The sequence below is a fragment of the Fukomys damarensis genome, unplaced genomic scaffold, assembly GCF_012274545.1.
Source record: "Fukomys damarensis isolate Sample0158 unplaced genomic scaffold, DMR_v1.0_HiC HiC_scaffold_2, whole genome shotgun sequence".
NCBI lineage: Eukaryota > Metazoa > Chordata > Mammalia > Rodentia > Bathyergidae > Fukomys > Fukomys damarensis.
In genome coordinates, this window is record NW_022900914.1 from 39,955,698 (window position 1) to 39,976,259 (window position 20,562).

The window sequence follows — 20,562 nt, forward strand, 5'->3', positions numbered from 1 at the left end:
AAGGGAAAAGAAAAAAAGGTGAGAGAATGAAAAGATGAAAATAAAGTGTTTGTAGATGGGGAGGGGAGGAGGGGGTGAAGGGAGGGCAGAGGTAAGGGGAAAAAATGAGAATCAAGACTTGTCATGTAGAGGTACAAGATCCCAACAATGAATGTAACTGTACTGTATCCCTAAAATGTACCAATAAACTCAATTAAAGCTGAAAAAAAAATTTATATGAATTGGTTGTTCATATTGAATTTTCCCTGTGAAGTACAAACAGTAATGATTCTGCCCAAAGTTCCTGATTTATTCTATTATATCTTTGTTAGAAATACCTGGTGCTTTACTACAAATTATAACTAATGATTTTTATGTAGAGTATACACTTCAAAAGTAAAATAATTTACATCTTAAGTATATGTAAGTGCTATTTTATTATTTCTAGGTCATAAACTGCTAAGTATTTTTTCCTATAATTTTACTATTCTAGTTAATTTGAAACCTGTGTTAGCCAGTTGTTGCTATGACTGAATACTTGAAAAAAATCAACTTAAAGGAGGAAAGATGTATTTTTTTTTCTGGTATCAGGTATTGAACTCAGGACCCTGCGCTTGCCAGGCAGGTGCAGTGCCACTGAGTTAAATCCCCAGCCTAAGAAAGATGTATTTTGGCTCTATGTTTCAGGGTTTCAGTCTATGATCAACTGGTTCCAAGACTGAAACATATGGCACAAAAATACAGCAGAGAAAAGCTACACATCTCATGGCAACCAGGAAGAGGAGAGAGGGGATCCAGAAGGAAAATGACCAGGAACAAACTATATTGTTCAAAGGCATATCCATAGTGCTCTGCCATATCGAATTAGCCCCCACCTTCTAATAAGCCCAATGAGATAGGAATTCATATGGCTTATTTTACTTGACAAAGTTAGGACTCTCATCAACCATTTATTTCCCTCAAATTCCTCATCAACCATTTATTTTCCTCAAATTCCATCAGCTGGCATCCAAACAATCACAACGAGGCTTTGGGGGACGTTTTGGATCATGACCATTACAAAACCCCAAATTTCCCCCTATTCTGTATTAAATCAATTTAATCTTTGGATATGATTATTTTCTACTCCTAGACAATCATTCTATATATGGATGCAAACATAATTTCTGCTGATTACAACATAAAACAAAATACTATGCAAAAATGAAAGTTTCATTAGCATTTTTCAGTAATCAGTAAATACAGAATGGCAGGCAATCCTCTTGAAAGGAAACCCTGAGTTGGTTTCTTTCCTTTTTATCCCCCACATTCATAGTCAAATACTTTTTATTAAAACAGAATATTTTAAGTTTAAAGTCCTTTGATTAAGGAAAAAACCGTTTTAGTTTCATCCTTTGGGGAAAAAAGTACACTTACAAAGAGGAAGGCCTTATAAAAACTGACTAGACCACCTCTGCTAGATCCTAGTCCTTCTTTTTTTAAATGACTGAAAAGGAAGAATTTACAGGGTAAAGGATTTCTTCTACTTAACATTGTATATTTCTCTTTTGCATATGTCCTTCTCCCTCTTTAACAGTTGTTCCCAAGTTTCCAGTCTTCAGCTCCTGATAGGTATGGGTTTAAGGCTTACACTGTGAGCAGCTGAGAACTACTCTCAAACTGCTCTGAGGAACCTGCAGAACACAGTAGAATATGTTGAAGAGGACAGATGATGGTAGAATGGGTATAACTACCTACTCCATTTTCACCCTTGTCTTAGTCACTTTCCTATCACAGGGACAAAATACCCAAAATCTACAACTTTTAAAGGAAGAAAGATTTATTTTGGCTCATAGTTTCAGTCTATGATCAGCCTGCTCCAAGGTAGAAACCGGATAGCAGAGGAGCAAGACAGAAGAAGAGGTGTTAAAATAATGTCGGAAGTAGTAAGGGCAGAAGCCAGGGACAGAATATAACCTTCCCCAGTGATCCACCTCCAGGAAGGATCTTCCTCTTTATTGCACATTCAGCTAATGGACTCATTGGTGAGTGAATCCACAAATGAGGACAGCACCTCTATAATCCAAACACCTGCCAAAGCACACAAGAATTATAGATCTAAATCAAAACAATCCTAAATAAAACTCTTAGTTTGTATGAGGACTTATGCAAAGCTTTAGAAGTCTCATGGAAATCTGCAGATATTTTTGTGGCACAGCAAGTGAGAAGCATCTATGAAACTTTCTTTATGTTGATACATTCAAGTAGTCAATTTATATACTTCTAAAGACTTTTATCCCTCCTCTGTTCTCTAGTCTGAATTTGGCTATGGTGGAAAGATTACTGATTAAGGGACACACTGTAAATGCAAGATTTCTCTCATATAAGTGATGTTTGATCACATCTGTTGATGTTGTTATGACCAACAGTAATTCTCTCCTTACAACATAGTGACAGGATCCAAATTATTTTAATTAAATAGCAGAAAGGGTAACAGTGTCTCTGTACAAACAGTTATGAACATACTGCTGAAAGAATCTAACTAAAAAGCTCTTAATGCCGGGGATTTAGCTCAGTGGTTCAGTGGCCTGCCTTGAAAGCGCAAGGACCCGAGTTCAATCCCTGGTACCCCCCCAAAAAAAAGCTCTTAATATTAAGTACAATTTTTCCTCACTCTGTGTTACCTCAATCCTCAGCACAATATTATATATATAATATAAAATATATTAATAGATAGTAGATAATATACAATATACTATATATATATATATATTTATATATATACACACATAAAATTTACATACAGAAACATAGGAAAACAAGGCAACAAAAGACCTACAAAGGCTCCCAACTTGCCCAAGGCAGAACTAGGGGGCAGCAATAGAGAAGAAAGGAAACACCAGATAGCACAGTTTTTTGAATTAAGGAAAAGAAGAGATAAAGAAACTTGGCAAGTTCAAAGAGGACATGAGTCAAAAGTTCAGGGAATTATCATACAAAATAACCAAAGTGGATTTGGGAGAAATAAAAAAATTGGAAGAGCTAACTAAAATGATTCCAAACATGAATGACAAATTCACCAAAGATACGCAAATCATGAAAAGTTACCAGATAAAAACACAGGATATAAAAGATTATACAGAATTCATAAATTGCAGGAATGACTAATGTGAAGGCAGCTTTCTGAAATCAAAGAAAAAATGGTAAATTTTGATGGATTATGGACAATAAAAGAACAAGAAAAATTCATCCAACAGCTACTAGATGACACTAAGAAGACCAGTCTAAGGCTAATAGGAGTTACAAAGAAACTACCAGACAGACAGTACACAAGAAATAATGAATTTTTTTACAGAACTCATAATGAAAAACTTCACAAGTACAAACAGAGAATTCAACATACAATTAAATAAAGCTTACAAAGCAAAACCAATTATATATGATGAAAAAAAGATCCCTAGATACACTAAAAGTGCCAGATGTTCAACAAAAGAACAGAATTTTAAAAGCTATCAGACAAAGTAAAAAAAAAATCACATTTGAAGATAATTACAATTATAGCAAACTTCTCAATATAAACTCTAAAGGCAAGAAGAGTTTGGAATGAAGTATTTTGGGCCCTAAAAGCAAACAACTTCCAACCCACATTAACCTATACAGAAAAAACATTCTTTCAAAATTAAATGAAGAAAGAAGAAAATTCCACGGGTGGGCGGGGGGAACTCAAGAGATTTATGAATACTAAATCAGCAGTCCAGAAAAGATTCAAGAATATCCTAGACAGATACAATAAAATTGGCTGGGGATTTAGCTCAGTGGTTCTGCCACCTGCCTCGCAAGTGTAAGGTTCCAAGTTCAATTCCCAGGACCAAAAAAGAAAGAGAGAGAGAGAGAGAGAGAGAGAGAGAGAGAGAGAGAGAGAGAGAGAGAGAGAGAGAGATAGAGAGAGAGAGAGAGAGAGAGAGAGAGAGAGAGAGAGAGAGAGAGAGAGAGAGGAAAACTCAGATAAATCTAAGCCAAAAATCTAGATGAAATGAATATACCAAACAGATCTTTAAAAAAGGAAAAGAAAAGCAAGCGAGACATCAACAGAGAAAAAACAGCACAATGAAATGAACTAACAATGTCTCTCAGTAATAACTCTAAATGCACTGTTGAATTGTACAAAACCTTTAAGGACACTGTATCACCAATATTCCTCAAACTCTTCAATAAAATTGAAAGGGAAGAAGTGCTTCCAAACTTATTTCTGGAAGCCAACATCACTCTGATCCTTAAAAAAAGACAAAAACTCCACTTAAAAACAAACAAACAGGAACACACTTCCAGGATGCAGGGAGGCAGACGCTCCTCAGGCTCCTCTGTGTGGGCAAGAGAGATGCCCTGGCTGTGAGCTGCAGGTCTAAATACAGCAGTGTCGTTGCACAGTTTCCCAGAAGTAGCACCAAAGAAGTCCAGGATCTTGGAAGAAAATGACTCCAAGGACAGCAATCTAAGATTTGGGAAAGGGAGCTTCGCATCAAGTCCTTACAAGACATCAAACTGACAACAGAGATTTACATCTTCTCAAGTAGCCTTATGTGAAAACTGATGAGCATATTTAGAGACCATGGGCAATGTGTGAAGCTGAGTGTGAAGCCAAAGGTGCATTGGAGAACCCAGAAGTTTGGAGAAGCCAGGAGCATGGATTGCCTGAAGAAAACTGCAAAGAGGTAGTCACAGGAGCTACAACCACCAGACGTGCCACAGGGGCAGAGCCACCCAAGCCCTTTCGAGTTTACAACTTGACACAGATTTCCTTACTATGGGATTTAATGTTTCCCCAACTAGATTTTGGACTTACTTTGGTCCAATTCCTTTGTATCTTCTTGTTTGTACCTTTTAGAATGGAAATATCTATCTTGTGCCATTGAATTTTGGAAGTGTTTGACTTTCTTTTCATTTGCACAGGGGCCTGCAGTTAAGAGTTTGGACTTGTTCATAAAGTCTTTTCCTATACCAATGTCTTCCAGAGTTCTGCCTAACTTACCTTCCAGCAAGTTTAATGTTTCTGTTTTAATATTTAGATCTTTAATCCATTTGGATTTTAATTTAGTACATGGCGAAAGATAAGGGTCCATCCCTCTGCTGGGTATCTTTCCAAGAGAACTAAAAGAATCATATCACAGAGAAGTATGTGCACCCATGTTTATAGCGGCACAGTTTGTAATAGCTAAATCTTGGAAACAGCCTATTTGCCCATCCGTTGGAAACTGGATAAAGAAGTTGTGGTTTTTCTACACAATGGAATAGTACTCAGCCATAAAGAATGAGAAAATAGATTCATTCATAGGAAAATGGATACATATTGAAGATATACTCCTAAGTGAAATAAATAAGTCACACATGTGTAAATACCGAATAATTTTCCTGGTGTGAATAATCTGCAACAATGCATAAGATTCTAGTAAGATTACTAACATTTAGAAATGGGAAGAAAGAAGCTAAAGGTGTAGGGAAGTTGAGATGGGCAGGGGAAGAGTAAAAAGGGAAAAGAAAAAAATGTGAGAGAATGAAAAGATGAAAATAAAGTGTTTGTAGATGGGGAGGGGAGGAGGGGGTGAAAGGAGGGCAGAGGTAAGGGGAAAAAATGAGAATCAAGACTTGTCATGTAGAGGTACAAGATCCCAACAATGAATGTAACTGTACTGTATCCCTAAAATGTACCAATAAACTCAATTAAAGCTGAAAAAAAAAAAAGAGTTTGGACTTGAACTTTTCACCAATGCTAAAATGGTTCAGACTTTGGCAGCTCTTAGAGATGGACTAAATGCCTTTTGTGTAAAGGAATGTACATGAGTCTCTGAGGGGCCAGGAGCGGGATGTTATGGTTTGGGTCTAGATGTCCCCCCAAAGCCTCATGTGGTCATAGGCTTGATAAGAGTGTGGGAAGCTGGAATTGATTCATGATGCAATGGTAGGCTCATGGGTTCTAGGATTAAGGGTGTGACTGCTACCTGCTTTAAGTAATCTGAATATGATAAAAGGGACAGGGAGATGCTGTTACTTTCTCTTTATACCTTTGCTGACTTGTGTGCACCATGATGTTTCTGCTCTGCTATGCCTGTTTGTCATCCTTGCCTTGGAATTGGCTGATTATGGACTGAAATCTCTAAGAACTGTAAGCTAAATAAATACCTTCCCCTTTAAAAACAAGCTAACAAACAAAAAACCAAACAAGCACACACAAAAAAACAACTGCAGGCAAATCTCCTTAATGAACACAAATGAAAAAACTATCAATTAGATATTTGCAAATAGAATGCAACACATCATCAAAAGGATCATCACAGATTGCAATGATGGCTCAATATATGCAAATCAATAAATGTAATATACCACAGAAGCAAGGACAAAAAACAAATGATCACAGTGGTTTCATCACAGGATTGCAATGATGGCTCAATATATGCACATCAATAAATGTAATATACCACAGAATCAAGGACAAAAAACACATGATCACATCAATAGAGGCAAAAAGCTTTTGATAAAATCCAACACTCCTTCATGATAAGAACGCTGAAGGACATAGGTATAGAAGGACCTTACCTGAATCTGATAAAATCCATGTATGATAAAGCTACTGCCAACATCATGTTAAATGGGGAAAAACTGAAAGCATTCCCTTTAAAATCAGGAACAAGACAAGGATGCCCATTAACACCACTTTGGTTCAGCAGAGTACTCAAAACATTAGCAAGAGAAATGAAGCAAAAGGAAGAAATAAAAGAGATTCACATAGGTAAGGAAGAGATCAAATTATCACTACTTGCAGAACACAATACAGTCTATATAGAAGACCCAAAGAACCCCACAAAAAACTTTTAATAACCAGTTTTAGCAATCTACTGGACACAAATTCAACACAAAAAATATTAAAAGCATATATGTATTCCAGAAATGAACTCAAGAAGAAAATACCATTTAAAATAGCATCAAGAAAAATTAAATATATAGCAATTAATCTAACCAAAGCAAAAGATCTCTACAAAAACAAAACAAAACAAAACAAAACAAAACTACAGAACTCTGAAAAGAAGATTGAAGAAGACACCAGAAAAATCGAACGATGTCCTGTGCTCTTGGATAGGCAGAATCAATTTTGTCAAAATAGCCATACTCCCAAAACCAATACACAAATTCAATGCAATCTAAATCAAAATACCAACAACATTCTTCACAGAATTAGAGAAAAACATCCTAAAATTAATACGGAAGAAGAAGAGACCCAGAATAGCAAGACTAATCCTTAGTAAGAGCAAAGCAGGATACATCACAATACTTGACTTCAAGTTATACTACTAAGCCATAGTGATAAAAATAGCATGCTATTGGCACAAACCAGACATGTGGATCAATAGAACAGAATTGAGGATGCAGAAATATCTCCAGACAAATTGAGCTATTTGATCTTCAATCAAAGGGCCAAAATGTAACTGGAGGAAACACGGCCTTTTTAACAAATGCTGCTGGAAAAACTAACTGGCTATCTATGCTGGACTTATATAAGAAAAAACCTAACTGGCTATCTATGCTGGACTTATCTCTCTCATCACATACTAAGCTAAAATAAAAATTGATCAAGTATTAAAATAGAAACAATGAACCTACTAAAAGATAAAGTAGTAAAACACCTGCAGTCATAGGTATAGGTAAGAACTCTGTAAACAGAACTCTAATTGCACAAGGAATAACAGCAAGAATCAACAATGGAAATATAACAAAAAGCTTCTGCACAGAAAAGCAAACAATTTTCAGAGTAAAGAGATGACCTACAGAATGGGAAACAATTTTTGCCAGCTATTCCTCAGAAGAGCATTAATATCTAGTATATATAAAGAACTGAAAAAGATTAGGCCACCCAAAATAAAAGATCCAATCAAGAAATAGGTGAATAAAATGAACAGACATTTCATAGAACAAGTACAAATGGCCAACAAATGTATTTAAAAATGTTCAACATCTCTGGCCTTTAGAGAAAGGCAAATTAGAACAACACTAAAATTCCCCCACCCCTGTCCTGGTTACAGGGATCAATTCAGGACTTTGCACTTGCCAAGCAGGCACACTACCACCAATCTACATCTCTGGCTGAAACTTCCTTTAATACCAGAAAGAATGGCAGTCATCAAGATATCAAAGAATAACAAAGGTTGGCAGGGCTGTGGTGAAGGAACCCTCCTATATTATAGGAGGGAATGTACTAGTACAAACATTAGCAAAGTAGTATGGAGATTTCTCAAAGAACTAAAATTTTGAGATTCAATTTGACCCAGCTATCCCCCCTTCTACATAATTCCCCAAAATAGATAAAGACATAATATTACAGCAATACATGCTCACCAATGTTTATAGCAGCACAATTCATAATAGTCAAATCCTGGAAGCAGCCTATACGTCCATGAACAGATGTATGGATAAAGAAAATGTGGTACCTACAGATAAATGAATACTACTGAGATATAAAAAAGATAAATTTGAGACATTTGTAGGGAAATGGGTACACCTACAAAATATATTGTTAAGTGAAATAAATAAGACTTACAAGCTTAAATACTGTATGAGATCTCATTTGAGTAAGACAAAGTGTAAATAAAATAAAAGATTGAAATAAGAAAACAAGAAGATAGGTCTGTTTCAAATAAAAAGTGATCTAGGAAACCAAAGATGAGGGGAGAGAGGAGAAGAAAAGAGACTTAATGAGTGATGAAGATATATCAAATACCCACAATGATTATAAACACTTTATGTCATAAACACGAACTGAAGAAAATAATAAGAGTGAAAATGGAGAGAAAGGCATTTTGTAGTGCCATGATGATTTAGTTCTATAAACTGTCTTAATTATTGCTTGTTTTTATTTTTTTATTTTTGGGTATTGGGAATTGAACTCGGGACCTTTCACTTGCAAGACAGGCGGTGGCAACATTAAGCTAAATCCCCGGCCCAACTTGATTTCTTCTGTGACCTGTTGATTATTCAAGTGTGTTCTTTACTTTCCAAGAATTTGCAAAATTCATTTTTTTTCATTGATTTCTACCTTGTGCTAGATATGATGTGATATGAATGGCATGATTTGAATTCTTTTACATTTACTTAAGCTTGCTTTATTGGATAGTATCTGGACTAATTTTGGAAAAGTTCATACACATTTTCTGAAATGTGCATTCTGTTGTTGTTGGGGGAAACACTGTAGGTATTATGTCTATGTTTGAACGTTTTGTTTTACTGATATTTCTTTATGGATTTTTTTTGTCTAGTTGATCTATTTGTGATAGTGGAGTATTGAGGTGCCTCACTATAACTGTTTATGTAGTCTTTTATGTCTTGTAGTACTTGTTTTATGAAGTTGGGTGACTATTATTCAATTCATATATGTAAATTGTTGTATTACTGTTGGACTGTTCCCTTAACTAATAAGTACTAATCTTTTTTGGCTTCTTTGGATAAGTTTTGACTTCAATTCTATTTTGTCTGAATATAGGATAGCTAATCTTGTGTTTTTATATGGTGCTCCTTCTGCATAGAATACTGTTTTCCACCCTTTTATTGTTAGTCTATGAGCTTATTTTTGGGTTAAATGATTTTCCTAAATAAACAATATCATTGAATTTTTTTCTTTATCCATTTTGTTTTTGATTGGTCAATTGAGACCATTCACATTGAGAATTATCACTGATAAGTACTGACTTATTCCTATCATTGCCTTATTTTTCCTGTTGCTGATTCCCTGTTTCTCTTCATTTTATTAGGCCTTTTGTTATATGAGTCACTAGGATATCCTCAAGAACGTTTTGATATACTGGTATGGCAGTCATGAATTTTTTTTAGGTGCTCTTTATTATGAAAATATCTTGTTTCTCCATCAGTTTTGTAAGACTTTTGTAGGATATAAAGGCTGGTTGGAAATTGTTTTCTTTTAGGGCTTCAAACACTGCTCTCTGAGCTCTCCTGGCCATTCAGGTTTATGTTGAGAAAACTGATGTAATTGTCAGTTTTCCTTTATAAGTGATTGGGTTCTTCTCTAATAGCTTTCAAGATTTTCTTCTGTTGTACATTTGAGATTTAGATTATGATGTGTTATAGAAGGATTCTTCTATAATCAATTCCTTGATTGTGGCAATAGGCCTACACTTAACCGTCAAATTATTTTCCCTTATTTAGAAAGTTTTCCATTATTTCAGTAAACACATTTTTAACGTCATTTGTTCTGTTTTCTAATATTTCCCTAATTCCAATGTACCTCAGTGTTCTTTGCATCACCTAAGAGCAACTGTCCATTTTTTCTGTTCTCTTGTTGTTTTTATGGTATCTCTCACGAATTGGTCACTGACAACATCTCTGTCTTCCAGTTTTGACACCGTGCTCACATTTATCACTTCTGTAACCCATCCTTCAGTAGAATTTTTAATCTCCGGAGTTTCTATTTGGTGCCTTTCTATGGACTCTAGTTCTTTTTTTATGCTCATCTTTCATGTTTTGTATTGCTTTATTTAGCTCTGCTCATTTTTTATTAGTGTCTTCTGTAGACTTGCTGATTGTTTTATTTGGCCTACTGTTTAATTGTGTTTCCTAGAGCTTGATAAATGTCTTCTTGATGTTTACTTATTTCCCAATACCATTTCAAATAATTTGGGTGTGGCTTGTTGTTTCCTCCACTTTGATGCTCCATGGACCAGCTCTGGGAGAACTGGGAGTTTTGAGAGGCATTTTGTTGGCTTGCCTTCTCATGTTTCTATTTTTTGTTTGTTTGTTACTTTCTTTCTTCCTTTGTGTTGAGGCTTTCAGAGTGATTGTAGTGAAATTCTTTGTTTCTAGTATGCAGATCTCTTTAGCTAGTGCCTATATTTCAGTGGTGCCCTCTGGGAGTGGCTATTATCCTTTGTCTCTGTCCCAAGATCAAACAACCACAATTTACTTGGGGTGGAAGGCTGAAGTGTATTTGACCTAGTAACCAGTTCTTTAGGAATGGACCATAGAATTGTTAGCAACCCCAAGTTAACCCATAATTTGGCATTCCAAGAACAATTAATACCAATAACTATGTCACTGAGCTATAGTAATAAAATCAGCATTAATTATAGCATGAAATACAAAGTGAATAGTGACAAAAACCTAAAAAACAAAAATATGCTATTCTGAACCATAGAAGAGAGATTTATAATTATAGCATTAACACTAATACAAACCATATGTTGACCTACCATAAATGTCTATCAAAAGAATCATTTTTCTACTAACAAGAGAACACTATTCAACAGCATATAGCTATCTAGCTATCTAGAGATTCACAAAGTTTGGTAGTTATACTAATAAAGGTAGACAATATGGGGATCCAGAGAATGAGAAAAGCAAAATTTGAAAAATTAATCAGTGGGGCAAAGAAAGAAGAGAAAAAAATGAGATAGAGCTCCTATTTGAGGATGAAAAGGAAATAAACAGTGTTAAAGAGCAGTCAGAAAAAAGCAAACAAGAAAAAAGATACACATACAATAAAATACAGGAAATAAAAAATAAGAGCAAAAAAGGTTGAAAGGGGAAAAAGCAAAGGAGAGATAAACTAAAAGGAAAAAAGCAGAAAAAACCTTGAATCCCCAGAAAGCTGATGAAAGATAAAAATAATTTTAAAAATAGAAAAATCTAAAGATGACTGACTCAAAGAAAAAACTGTGTTTTTGAATGAATATTTTATTTCCAAGACTTGTAGTCTTGGATCCAGTCAGTCAAGATTTTCACTGCCTATCTTTATGGACTATGTATTTTTAAGGTGCCCTCCCTGCACGAGAGGACCCTCTGTCTATATTGGAGTCAAGGCTAAGAATGTCCCCATATTCAATTTTTTTTAATCCTCCACTACAATGCCCCTCTGCAGCAATATGTACCTCTCCTTTTACAAATTACCTCCAGAAAAGTACTTCTTATTTCCTGAAGAGATTTATTTTATAGTATTATGGAGAAGGGTAAGGACTTTGAGATCTAATGACTCAATGGAGAATTCTGGTTAGGCACATAGTGTTTGGAATCATTAAGCAGGTTATTTTTCTACGTGTCCTCATCTATAAAATGAGGATGATAGATGCTTACATACTGGGATGGAAAAATTAAATGTGATCATGTTTATAAAGCCCTAGATTTAATCAGCATACATTATATAGTAGACATTCTCATAATAATTCAAACCGTTATCTACATAAATGTATGCCACAATCATTAGTAAAAAAAAAAAAATTAACCAGTAAAAAATGGATACATGCTGAGGATATACTCTTAAGTGAAATAAATAAGTCACACATGTGTAAATACCAAATAGTCTCTCTAATTTGAAAAAGTATAATGGTACACAAGATCCTAATGGGATAATTAATAGTGTGAAATAGGAAGAAAAGGGCTAAAGGTGTAGGAAAAGTGGGAAGGGTAGGGGAAAGGGAACAAGAGAAAAGGAAAAATATGAGAAAATGAAAAAATGGAAATAAAGGCTTTGTAAATGGGGAGGAGGGGAGGGAGTGAAGGGAGGGGGAAAAAATTAGGATAGGGGTACTTTCTACTCAGTTCTGCTATGAACCTAAAATTGCTCTGAAAATAAAGTTATTAGTATAAAACAAATAACAAAAATTAAAAAGTTCATATCTGAAAATATTAAAGCAACAAAATAATGATTCCATCTGTTTAATTATCAATGGTTTAAGAAATTAATTATTTCTACTAAGGGTATAACAACTAATTCACACAATGTAGAAAAGAATAATTTGCCAATATGTATCAAGAATTTTTTGTGCATGTCTGCAGTACATATTTATGTTCCCTGTGTGGAACTGGTATATGTACATAACATATTTCAATTCCTTTTTATCATTCTTTAAATCTTTCCTGTCTTTCTCCACTACCTCCATCTCTTGATCCCCTTCTCCTTTGAAAATGATCTATCTCCCTACTTCCTATTATCTCTCCTTTTATTTTGCTCTTTATTTTTACTCTGGGTTTCTCATATAAGAGAAACTGTGGTATGTAAGCTTGATTTATTTCACTTAACATTATGGTTTCAAGCTGCATCTATTTAGGGATCAAGGGATGGGTAGAGGGAGGAAAAGGGGATGCAAAAAGACTTACTATGTATTATGTACATGTACCAACTTCCCATGAAGAATGTAAACATCATGTTCTACACACTTGTACTAATAAACTAACATTTTAAATCTTACACATGCACAAAAATGTAAGTATATAATACACATGATATATGATATTAATATATCACAAGTAAATGAAATGTTTATGGCAGCAGTATTTATAGAAGCAAACTTGGAAATGACCCATATTCATATATATGAGGATGTAGCTCTATGTTTATTAACATGAAAAAAGGCCATGATATTTATGTTGTTAAAAATGTTACTTTTACACTCAAAGTCTTTTTTTTTAGGGGAAAAATGTAGCTTAATGTTCTAAAGACTCATTATGGTTCTACACAGTATGTATATCAGGAAAACTTGAATTAATTGGAAGATTTTAGGTTTAAACAACTTTAATTGATAAAATCCCTTTATGGATGAATTAGGAAGACTCCTGTATCAAAATAAGTTTTTAAAGGGCTGGGATTTGTAGCTCAGTGGTGAAGCATGTGCCTAGCAATCACGAGGCCCTGAGTTCAAACCAGTACCTCAAAATATCTATAAACTAAAGATAAATTCTTATCTTTATACAGCAGTAATCACATGTGATCAGAGTGTTCTTTAAAGATTTTACTAAAGTAATGTTCTTTTTGACTACCTCAGTGCTGAGGTATATAAAGAAGGTGGTATCTAAGGCAAGCTAGTATCTGTTAATTCTCTATAATTAGACCAATGCTTCAAAGTTTTCAAGATACTGACAAAACTGAAATACCCTTTTCCATAAGATAGAAAGGGCTGGGGAAAGCCTTTGTAACATGGATCAGAATCTACATCAAATTGAATTTTTATTATTTGAACATGCTCATTTAGGAGGAAGAAAAAGGAGGAGAGGGAATTGAAAAATAATGTGTTACGCATTTCTAGGATGCTTGATAGTTTTACTGTAAGTAGAAAAAAGGTTACATTATTAATTCAAAGTTTTTTGAGTTCTAGTTCTGAGATCTGTGTGGTAATAAACATACCTAGTGAATTCTTTTTTTTCCTCATTGAGTTTATTGGTACATTTGAGGTATACATTACAGTCACATTCATTATTGGGATCTTGTACCTTTACATGACCTGTCTTGTTCTCATTTTTTCCCCTTGTCCCTGATGTCCATTCACCCCCTCCACCCCTCCCCATTTACAAATATTTCCATTTTTTAATTTTCTCCTATTTTTTCCCTTTCCCTTATTACCTTTCCCCTACCCTTCCCACTTTCCCTACACTTTTAGTCCTTTTCTTCCTATTTCACATTGTCAATTATCTCATTAGGATCTTATGTACTATTATAGTTTATACACACCAGAGAAACTATTCAGTATTTACACGTGTGACTTATTTATTTCACTTAGGAGTATATCCTCAATATGTGTCCATTTTCCTATGAATGAATCTAATTTCTCATTCTTTTTTTTTCATTATTTAGAGAATACTTTATTAGTTTCTGTAATCAAACCCACGTAGATATGACCTTACATATTTAGTGCAGTGTGTTACCTCTGTACAAATGGGAAAAAAAATTTTAAAAATTAACATTTCTAGACCAATATGGCTGTCCATTTCTGTACAATGCCAACTCAACACAGTAAATTGGGATGACTTCTTCCAAAATGGGCAGCACCGCTAAAATTTCCCAAAATTCAATTTATATATATATGTATATATATTTTTATATTTATAAAAAGACTAATAATAGCAGTATGTTATGCATCGATAGCAGCAACAGCTTTTTCCAGGTTCTGCAGTCCTCTGAACAAAATTATAGACATTCAGCACATTCCATTAAAAAAACAAAACAAAGAAAAGAATAATATCCAGAAAACAGCAAAGTTCTGTTGCTGTTGTGGTACGTGGCACCAGTTTTTTTTTTATTAGCATCTTAATCATCCTCTGGAAAGAGAACATTCTAGAGTAATATCATTAAATGTAGCTCTGATAAAGCACGGTCCCTACTATGTATCATAAAGCAGGTATAAGATATTTTACATTCATAGAGGTATGATATAGTACCGTTCTACATCAATAATACTAGAATCAGTTTTGGTTTGAAACTTACCCTGTCTGGAAATAAGATCGATCGCTCCCCTGTTCCTTTCTGGGCTCCTGTCACGTGGAGAATGGTTTTCTATCTTTTCACTTTCAGTCTATGGGCTTCTTTTTGCCCAAGGTGTGTTTCTTGTATACAACATATTGTTGGATTTTGCTTCTTATTCCATTTTGCCAGTCTATTTCTCTTGATTGGTGAGTTCAGGCCATTGACATTGCTGGTTATAACTGATATGTAATGACTCATTATTGACATGTTATTGGCCTTTTGTTGACTCTTTTTACTTTTTTACCTTCTCCTTTTAGTTTCTTGCCTTGCCTATTTGATTTGCTCTGTTGGGCCTCATGGTGTTGTTGCCTTCATTGTCTTTTTCTAGGATCTTGTTTCAAATTCCTTGTAGTGCTGGATTGGTATTCATGTAGTTTCTCAGGTGTTCGTTGTCGTGGAAGTGTCTTATTTCCCTATCCATTTTGAAAGAGAGTTTTGCAGAATACATCAGTCTAGGTTGGAGGTTGTCCTCTTTTAGTACTTGAAATATCTCATTCCAGGCTCTCCTTGCCCCAAGGGTTTGTGTTGAAAAGTCTGCTTTGATTCTGATGGGCTTTCCTTTGTATGTGATTTGTTTTTCCTCTTACTGCTTGTAGTATTTTGTTCTTCTGTTGGGTTTCTGGGATCTTGATTATTATATGTCTAGGTGTAGATTATTTTTATTGTAGCTAGTTGGGTTCCTATATGCCTAAGTTATCTGAATGTCAAATTCTTCCCCTCTGTTTGGGAAATTTTCTGTCATTAATTCTGCGAACAGCTTTTTAAAGTCATTTGTATTTTCTCCTGCTACTTCATGGATTCCTATCAGTCTTATGTTATTCTTCTTTGCATCATCTAGGAGTTGTTGGATCGATTTCTCATGATCCCTTACTGTTTTTAAGAGACCTTTCTTTTCATGGTCACTGACTGCAATCTTGTCTTCTATATCTGACAGTCTATCTTTGCATTCTTTTATCCTGATGCATACACTTTCTATGGAGTGTTTAATCTCCTGGATATCTGTTTGAATCTGTTTTATGGATTCCATTTCTTTCCTATGTTCTTTCCTATATTTATTTTTTCCATTTCTTTCTTATGCTGGGCCTTCATGGCTTCTATCATGGTCCTGAGCTTATCTATTTTTTTGTCAGTTTCTGCTCTAGAGTCTCGAATCGCGACTTCCATTTTGCTCACTATCTCTACGGTTATCTGGGAAATTATTTGTTTTGAGTTTTTCTAGAGCCTGATTGATCTGTTTTGTTACTTCCTGTGCTTTGAGTTCAGGGTGTCCTGGTGGTTCACTATCGGCGTTTTCATCCTCATTTGCCCTACCCTTTGCCATTGGTGAAACGGAAGTCTGTCCTTGTGTCTTCCTTAAGTGTTTTCTCATTTTTATTTTTGTTGTCGGGCTGTCCTAGGTTTAATCTCTGGGTTATCACCCAAATCTTCCTGATATAGTTGCGCCCTAGCTTCTGTATCTCTAATGGCCCACAGACATTCTTATCTTCATAACATTAGAGAAACAGCTCATCAAATCAACTGCAATGCTTTATCCCAACTGATACAATCAGCAACACATTAAGATCAAGCACAACTTGGACACTGACCACCTGTGGTAGTCACTAGTCTATCACCCTTAAATCATATGAATTAAATTGAAATCAAGAAGCAGTCCAGAACATGTCTGCAGTGAACAAAATTTCAATATAGTGTATTTACCACTGAATGGCTCAGACAGAGCGAGGATGCAAGTCCCCTGGCTTCAGTTAGCTGATGGCTGAACCCCATGACAATGACTGCCCTCGGGCTGCAAGGCCTAGATTGAGTTCCCCAACCTTCTGAATGGTTGAACCCACAACGTTCTATTACAGGTTTCCCATGCCCTGTCTTTAAAGATGTTCAAAGTTGGGAACTCAGAAAAATACCCTTGATGACCACCTCTGCCTCTACAGAGTGGGTCCAAAGGCTAGCACAGTCAGGTGGTCTGAGTGCAGGGGGGCGGAGGGGGACTTATGGGGGTTCAGGGGTGCCTGTGTGACTACCTTCCCGATGCTTGAGCAGTGGCGGCTGGGTCGGGAGCAAGCGTGGCTCTCCTTCTCGCGGTGGATCCTAATTTCTCATTCTTTATGACTGAGTAGTATTTATTCCATTTTATATAAAACCACATCTTCATCCAGTCTCCAACTCATGGTCAAATGGGCTATTTCCAAGTTTTCGCTATTACAAACTGTGCCGCTATTAACATAGGTGCGCATACATCATTGTGACATGATTCTTTTAATTCTTTTGGAAAGATACCCTTTTTTGGAAATGGAACTTCTAGTCCCAGCTCTTTGAGGTATCTCCATATTGATTTCCATAGTGCTTGCGCTAGTCTACACTCCCACCAACAATGAAGAAGGGTTCCTTTCTCCCCACAACCCCGCCAGCATTTGTTATTGGTTGATTTCTTGATAGCAGCCATTCTTTGTGGGGTGAGGTGGAATCTCAGTGTTGCTTTCATCTGCATCTCTTGAATGACCAGTGATGTGGAACATTTTTTCATATATTTACTTGCTGCTTTTACTTCTTTGTCTGAGAAATGTGTGTTCATTTCAGATGCCCATTTTTGAATCGGATCCTTATATGTGGGGGAGTTGATTGTTTTGAGTTCTTTATATATTCTAGATAATAGTCCTTTGAGGAACAGCTGGTAAAATTTTTTTCCCACATTGTAGGTTGTCTCTTAGTTCTGTTGATGGTTTCTTTTGTAGTGCAAAATCTTTTTAATAAGATGAGATCCCAGTTATTTCTGCTAGTTCCCGTACTACTGAGGATTTGTTCATAAAGTCTTTTCCTATGACAATGTCTTCAAGAGTTCTGCCTAACTTATGTTACAGTAAGTTTAATGTTTCTGTGTGAATTCTTCACAGTATTCACTCTGATTTCAAACCTCATTAGGGTAGAATACTTAACAAAGCAGAACTTCTTGATTTTGTGTTTAGGAATATCAACATCCAAGAATGTTTATCTTTCTCTTAATATAATATGTAGTCTTAATAAATACAATATGCATAATACAAAGAGAATAGTTAGGCCAGCACAGTAATTCAAATGCAACAAATGCCTTTCCAAATAATCATGATTTCCCTTTCAACACCAAAACTGTTTTTAGACAGTTTTATTTAGAAGATAAGCAACATAAGCAAAATCTGAAGACTTATTTCAATGGTATAGTTGTAGATAGGGAGGCAATGCCGAAAAGGAAAATAAGAATCCCAGAAGAATAGTTTGGTTGCTTTGGGCTACACTTTTAGCTCAGACACCTGATTAGCCTTTAACAGTGAGCCTTGAAGAAGAGGAAGCAGGCCTACAAAATTTGTTCATAAATTGGCTTTTATGATATTTATACCCAATTGCTTTAGCCATTGGCAGAAATCTAATAAGCCACCATACTCAGTATCTTCTTTCCCAAAATCCCTAACAGGCAAAACATGAAAACAGGTCCCTTCATTTTTAAGATCATATCTTTCTTAGTGCTTCCACTCAAAGGGCTCCTGTTTGTCTTTCACATTTGTGATTTCATTCTTTCCTTACACATGGGTCTGTTTAGCTGTGTAGATAATATTTTAGTGTTAAACAATCTCTACATCTGGGCAAAGAGAGTAAAAGTTTTTAAGAATGCCATCATAGCAAATCAATAATCTTAACATTATTTAAAGATGTTACAATTCATGTACTCAATGACCACAGTTACGTAAAAAGTATATTTGGAAAAAAAAGATTAAAACAAAAAATTATGTGCTAGTGACAAAACCTCTCTTGCTAAAGACATCTCAGACAGCAGTTTGTCAGAAAAAGATTATTCATTTATTTAATAGTTATAGAGTTATATAGATCTTTTCTTTCTTTTTCAGCAAGTTTTACTTTTCTAAGGAATTTTCTATTTACCTAATTTTTCAAGCTTGTTTTCTGTTCATATTCCATTCACTGTTTTTCTGTTTGTTAAAGAACAAATGCTAAACTTTGTTATTCCTCTTTATTATTTTGGTTTGTTACATCAAATTATAGACATCTTTATATCCTCCCTTCTATTTGAGTAAAAGAATTTGTGTAGCGTGAAGAAGGTCCTTGGTTCAATCAAGTACTAAAAAAAGAAAAAAAAAAAAGTAAAAAAATTTCACTGCTCAGTCTTTCTTCTTTTCCAATATAATTCCCATTTAATTACTAATTTTTTATTCTTTTTCCTCTTTTCGATCACTCCCTCCCAGTACTAATTTTCAAAATTTTCATTCAAACTTAACATGTCCAAAACAAAATTCCTGATCTCCTCCCATGCACCTGTTCTTCTTGCAGCATTACCAGTCTTGTCAGTGGAAACCCTATTTTCCAGTTGCTCAGATTCAAAAACTTAAAGTCATTCTTGACTTCTACTGCCATTATATACCCTTACTCATTCTGTCCCCAAATCTTATCATACACCCTTCAACATGTTCAAAATCTAACTACCCTATCCCTAGTGTCTTTTGCTAGCATTCTGCTCTAAATAACCATCAGGTCTTATTCAGTTACTTAATAGTCTCAAACTGATTTACTTGTCCTCAATGATCAGAGGTCCATTCTCAACCTGCTATCTTAATTGTCCATTAACTATCTGGTTTCAATTTTTCTACTGAATTCCCTTATACAAAAGGATAATTTCAGTTCTTTACAATGGTCTACAAAGTCCAGTATGACTCAGCTACCTGTTACTTCTCTAACACCTTCTTTTACTCCCTTGGCTTTCATTCACTGCATCATCCAAACTGCTGGATGTAACTCACATTTCAATTTAAATATTTCACTACCCAATACTTTCTAGCACATCTCTGCTTATTCTTTTATGGCAAATAACATTACCTGACATATTACTGGATTTTGTGTGTTTATTTTGTATCTTGCCAATTTGTTGAATTTTCTTATCAGTTCTAAGTGTACTCTAGTGGTTTTTTGGATCTTCTATGAAAAGGATCATGTCATCTGCAAATAAGAATAATTTGACTTCCTTTCTTATTTTAAACCCATTTATTTCTTTCTCTTGCCTGATTGCTCTGGCTAAAGTTTTGAAAACTACATTGACTAGGAGGGGTGAGAGCAGAAACCTTTATCTTCTTCCTGATTTTAGAGGGAATGGTTCAGTTTTTTCTCCATTTAGTATGTTATTGGCAATAGGTTTGTCATAAATGGTTTTTATCAGTTTAAGGCAAGGTCTATGTTTTTCCAATAAGTTCACTGGTACATTTAAAGCAACAATGCAGCTACATTTATCATTGGGATCTTGTACCTTTAAATGACTATCTTGGTTCTTGTTTTTTCCC

At 35.0% G+C, this 20,562-nt stretch overlaps 1 protein-coding gene across 3 annotated transcripts in view; it reads right to left on the reverse strand.

The window, feature by feature from the left end:
- Wdpcp (WD repeat containing planar cell polarity effector) overlaps nucleotides 1-20,562 on the reverse strand; it is a 249,506-nt gene that overhangs the window by 82,878 nt on the left and 146,066 nt on the right. Inside the window, exon 13 of one of the 3 annotated variants that reach the window (XM_019205328.2) lies at nucleotides 19,302-19,352. The exons of the other annotated variants lie outside the window; for them this stretch is intronic. Coding sequence (XP_019060873.1) covers nucleotides 19,346-19,352 — 7 coding nt within the window. The 3' untranslated portion in view covers nucleotides 19,302-19,345. Of the gene's footprint in view, nucleotides 1-19,301; nucleotides 19,353-20,562 lie in introns of those variants that run through there. 3 annotated transcript variants of the gene reach the window in all.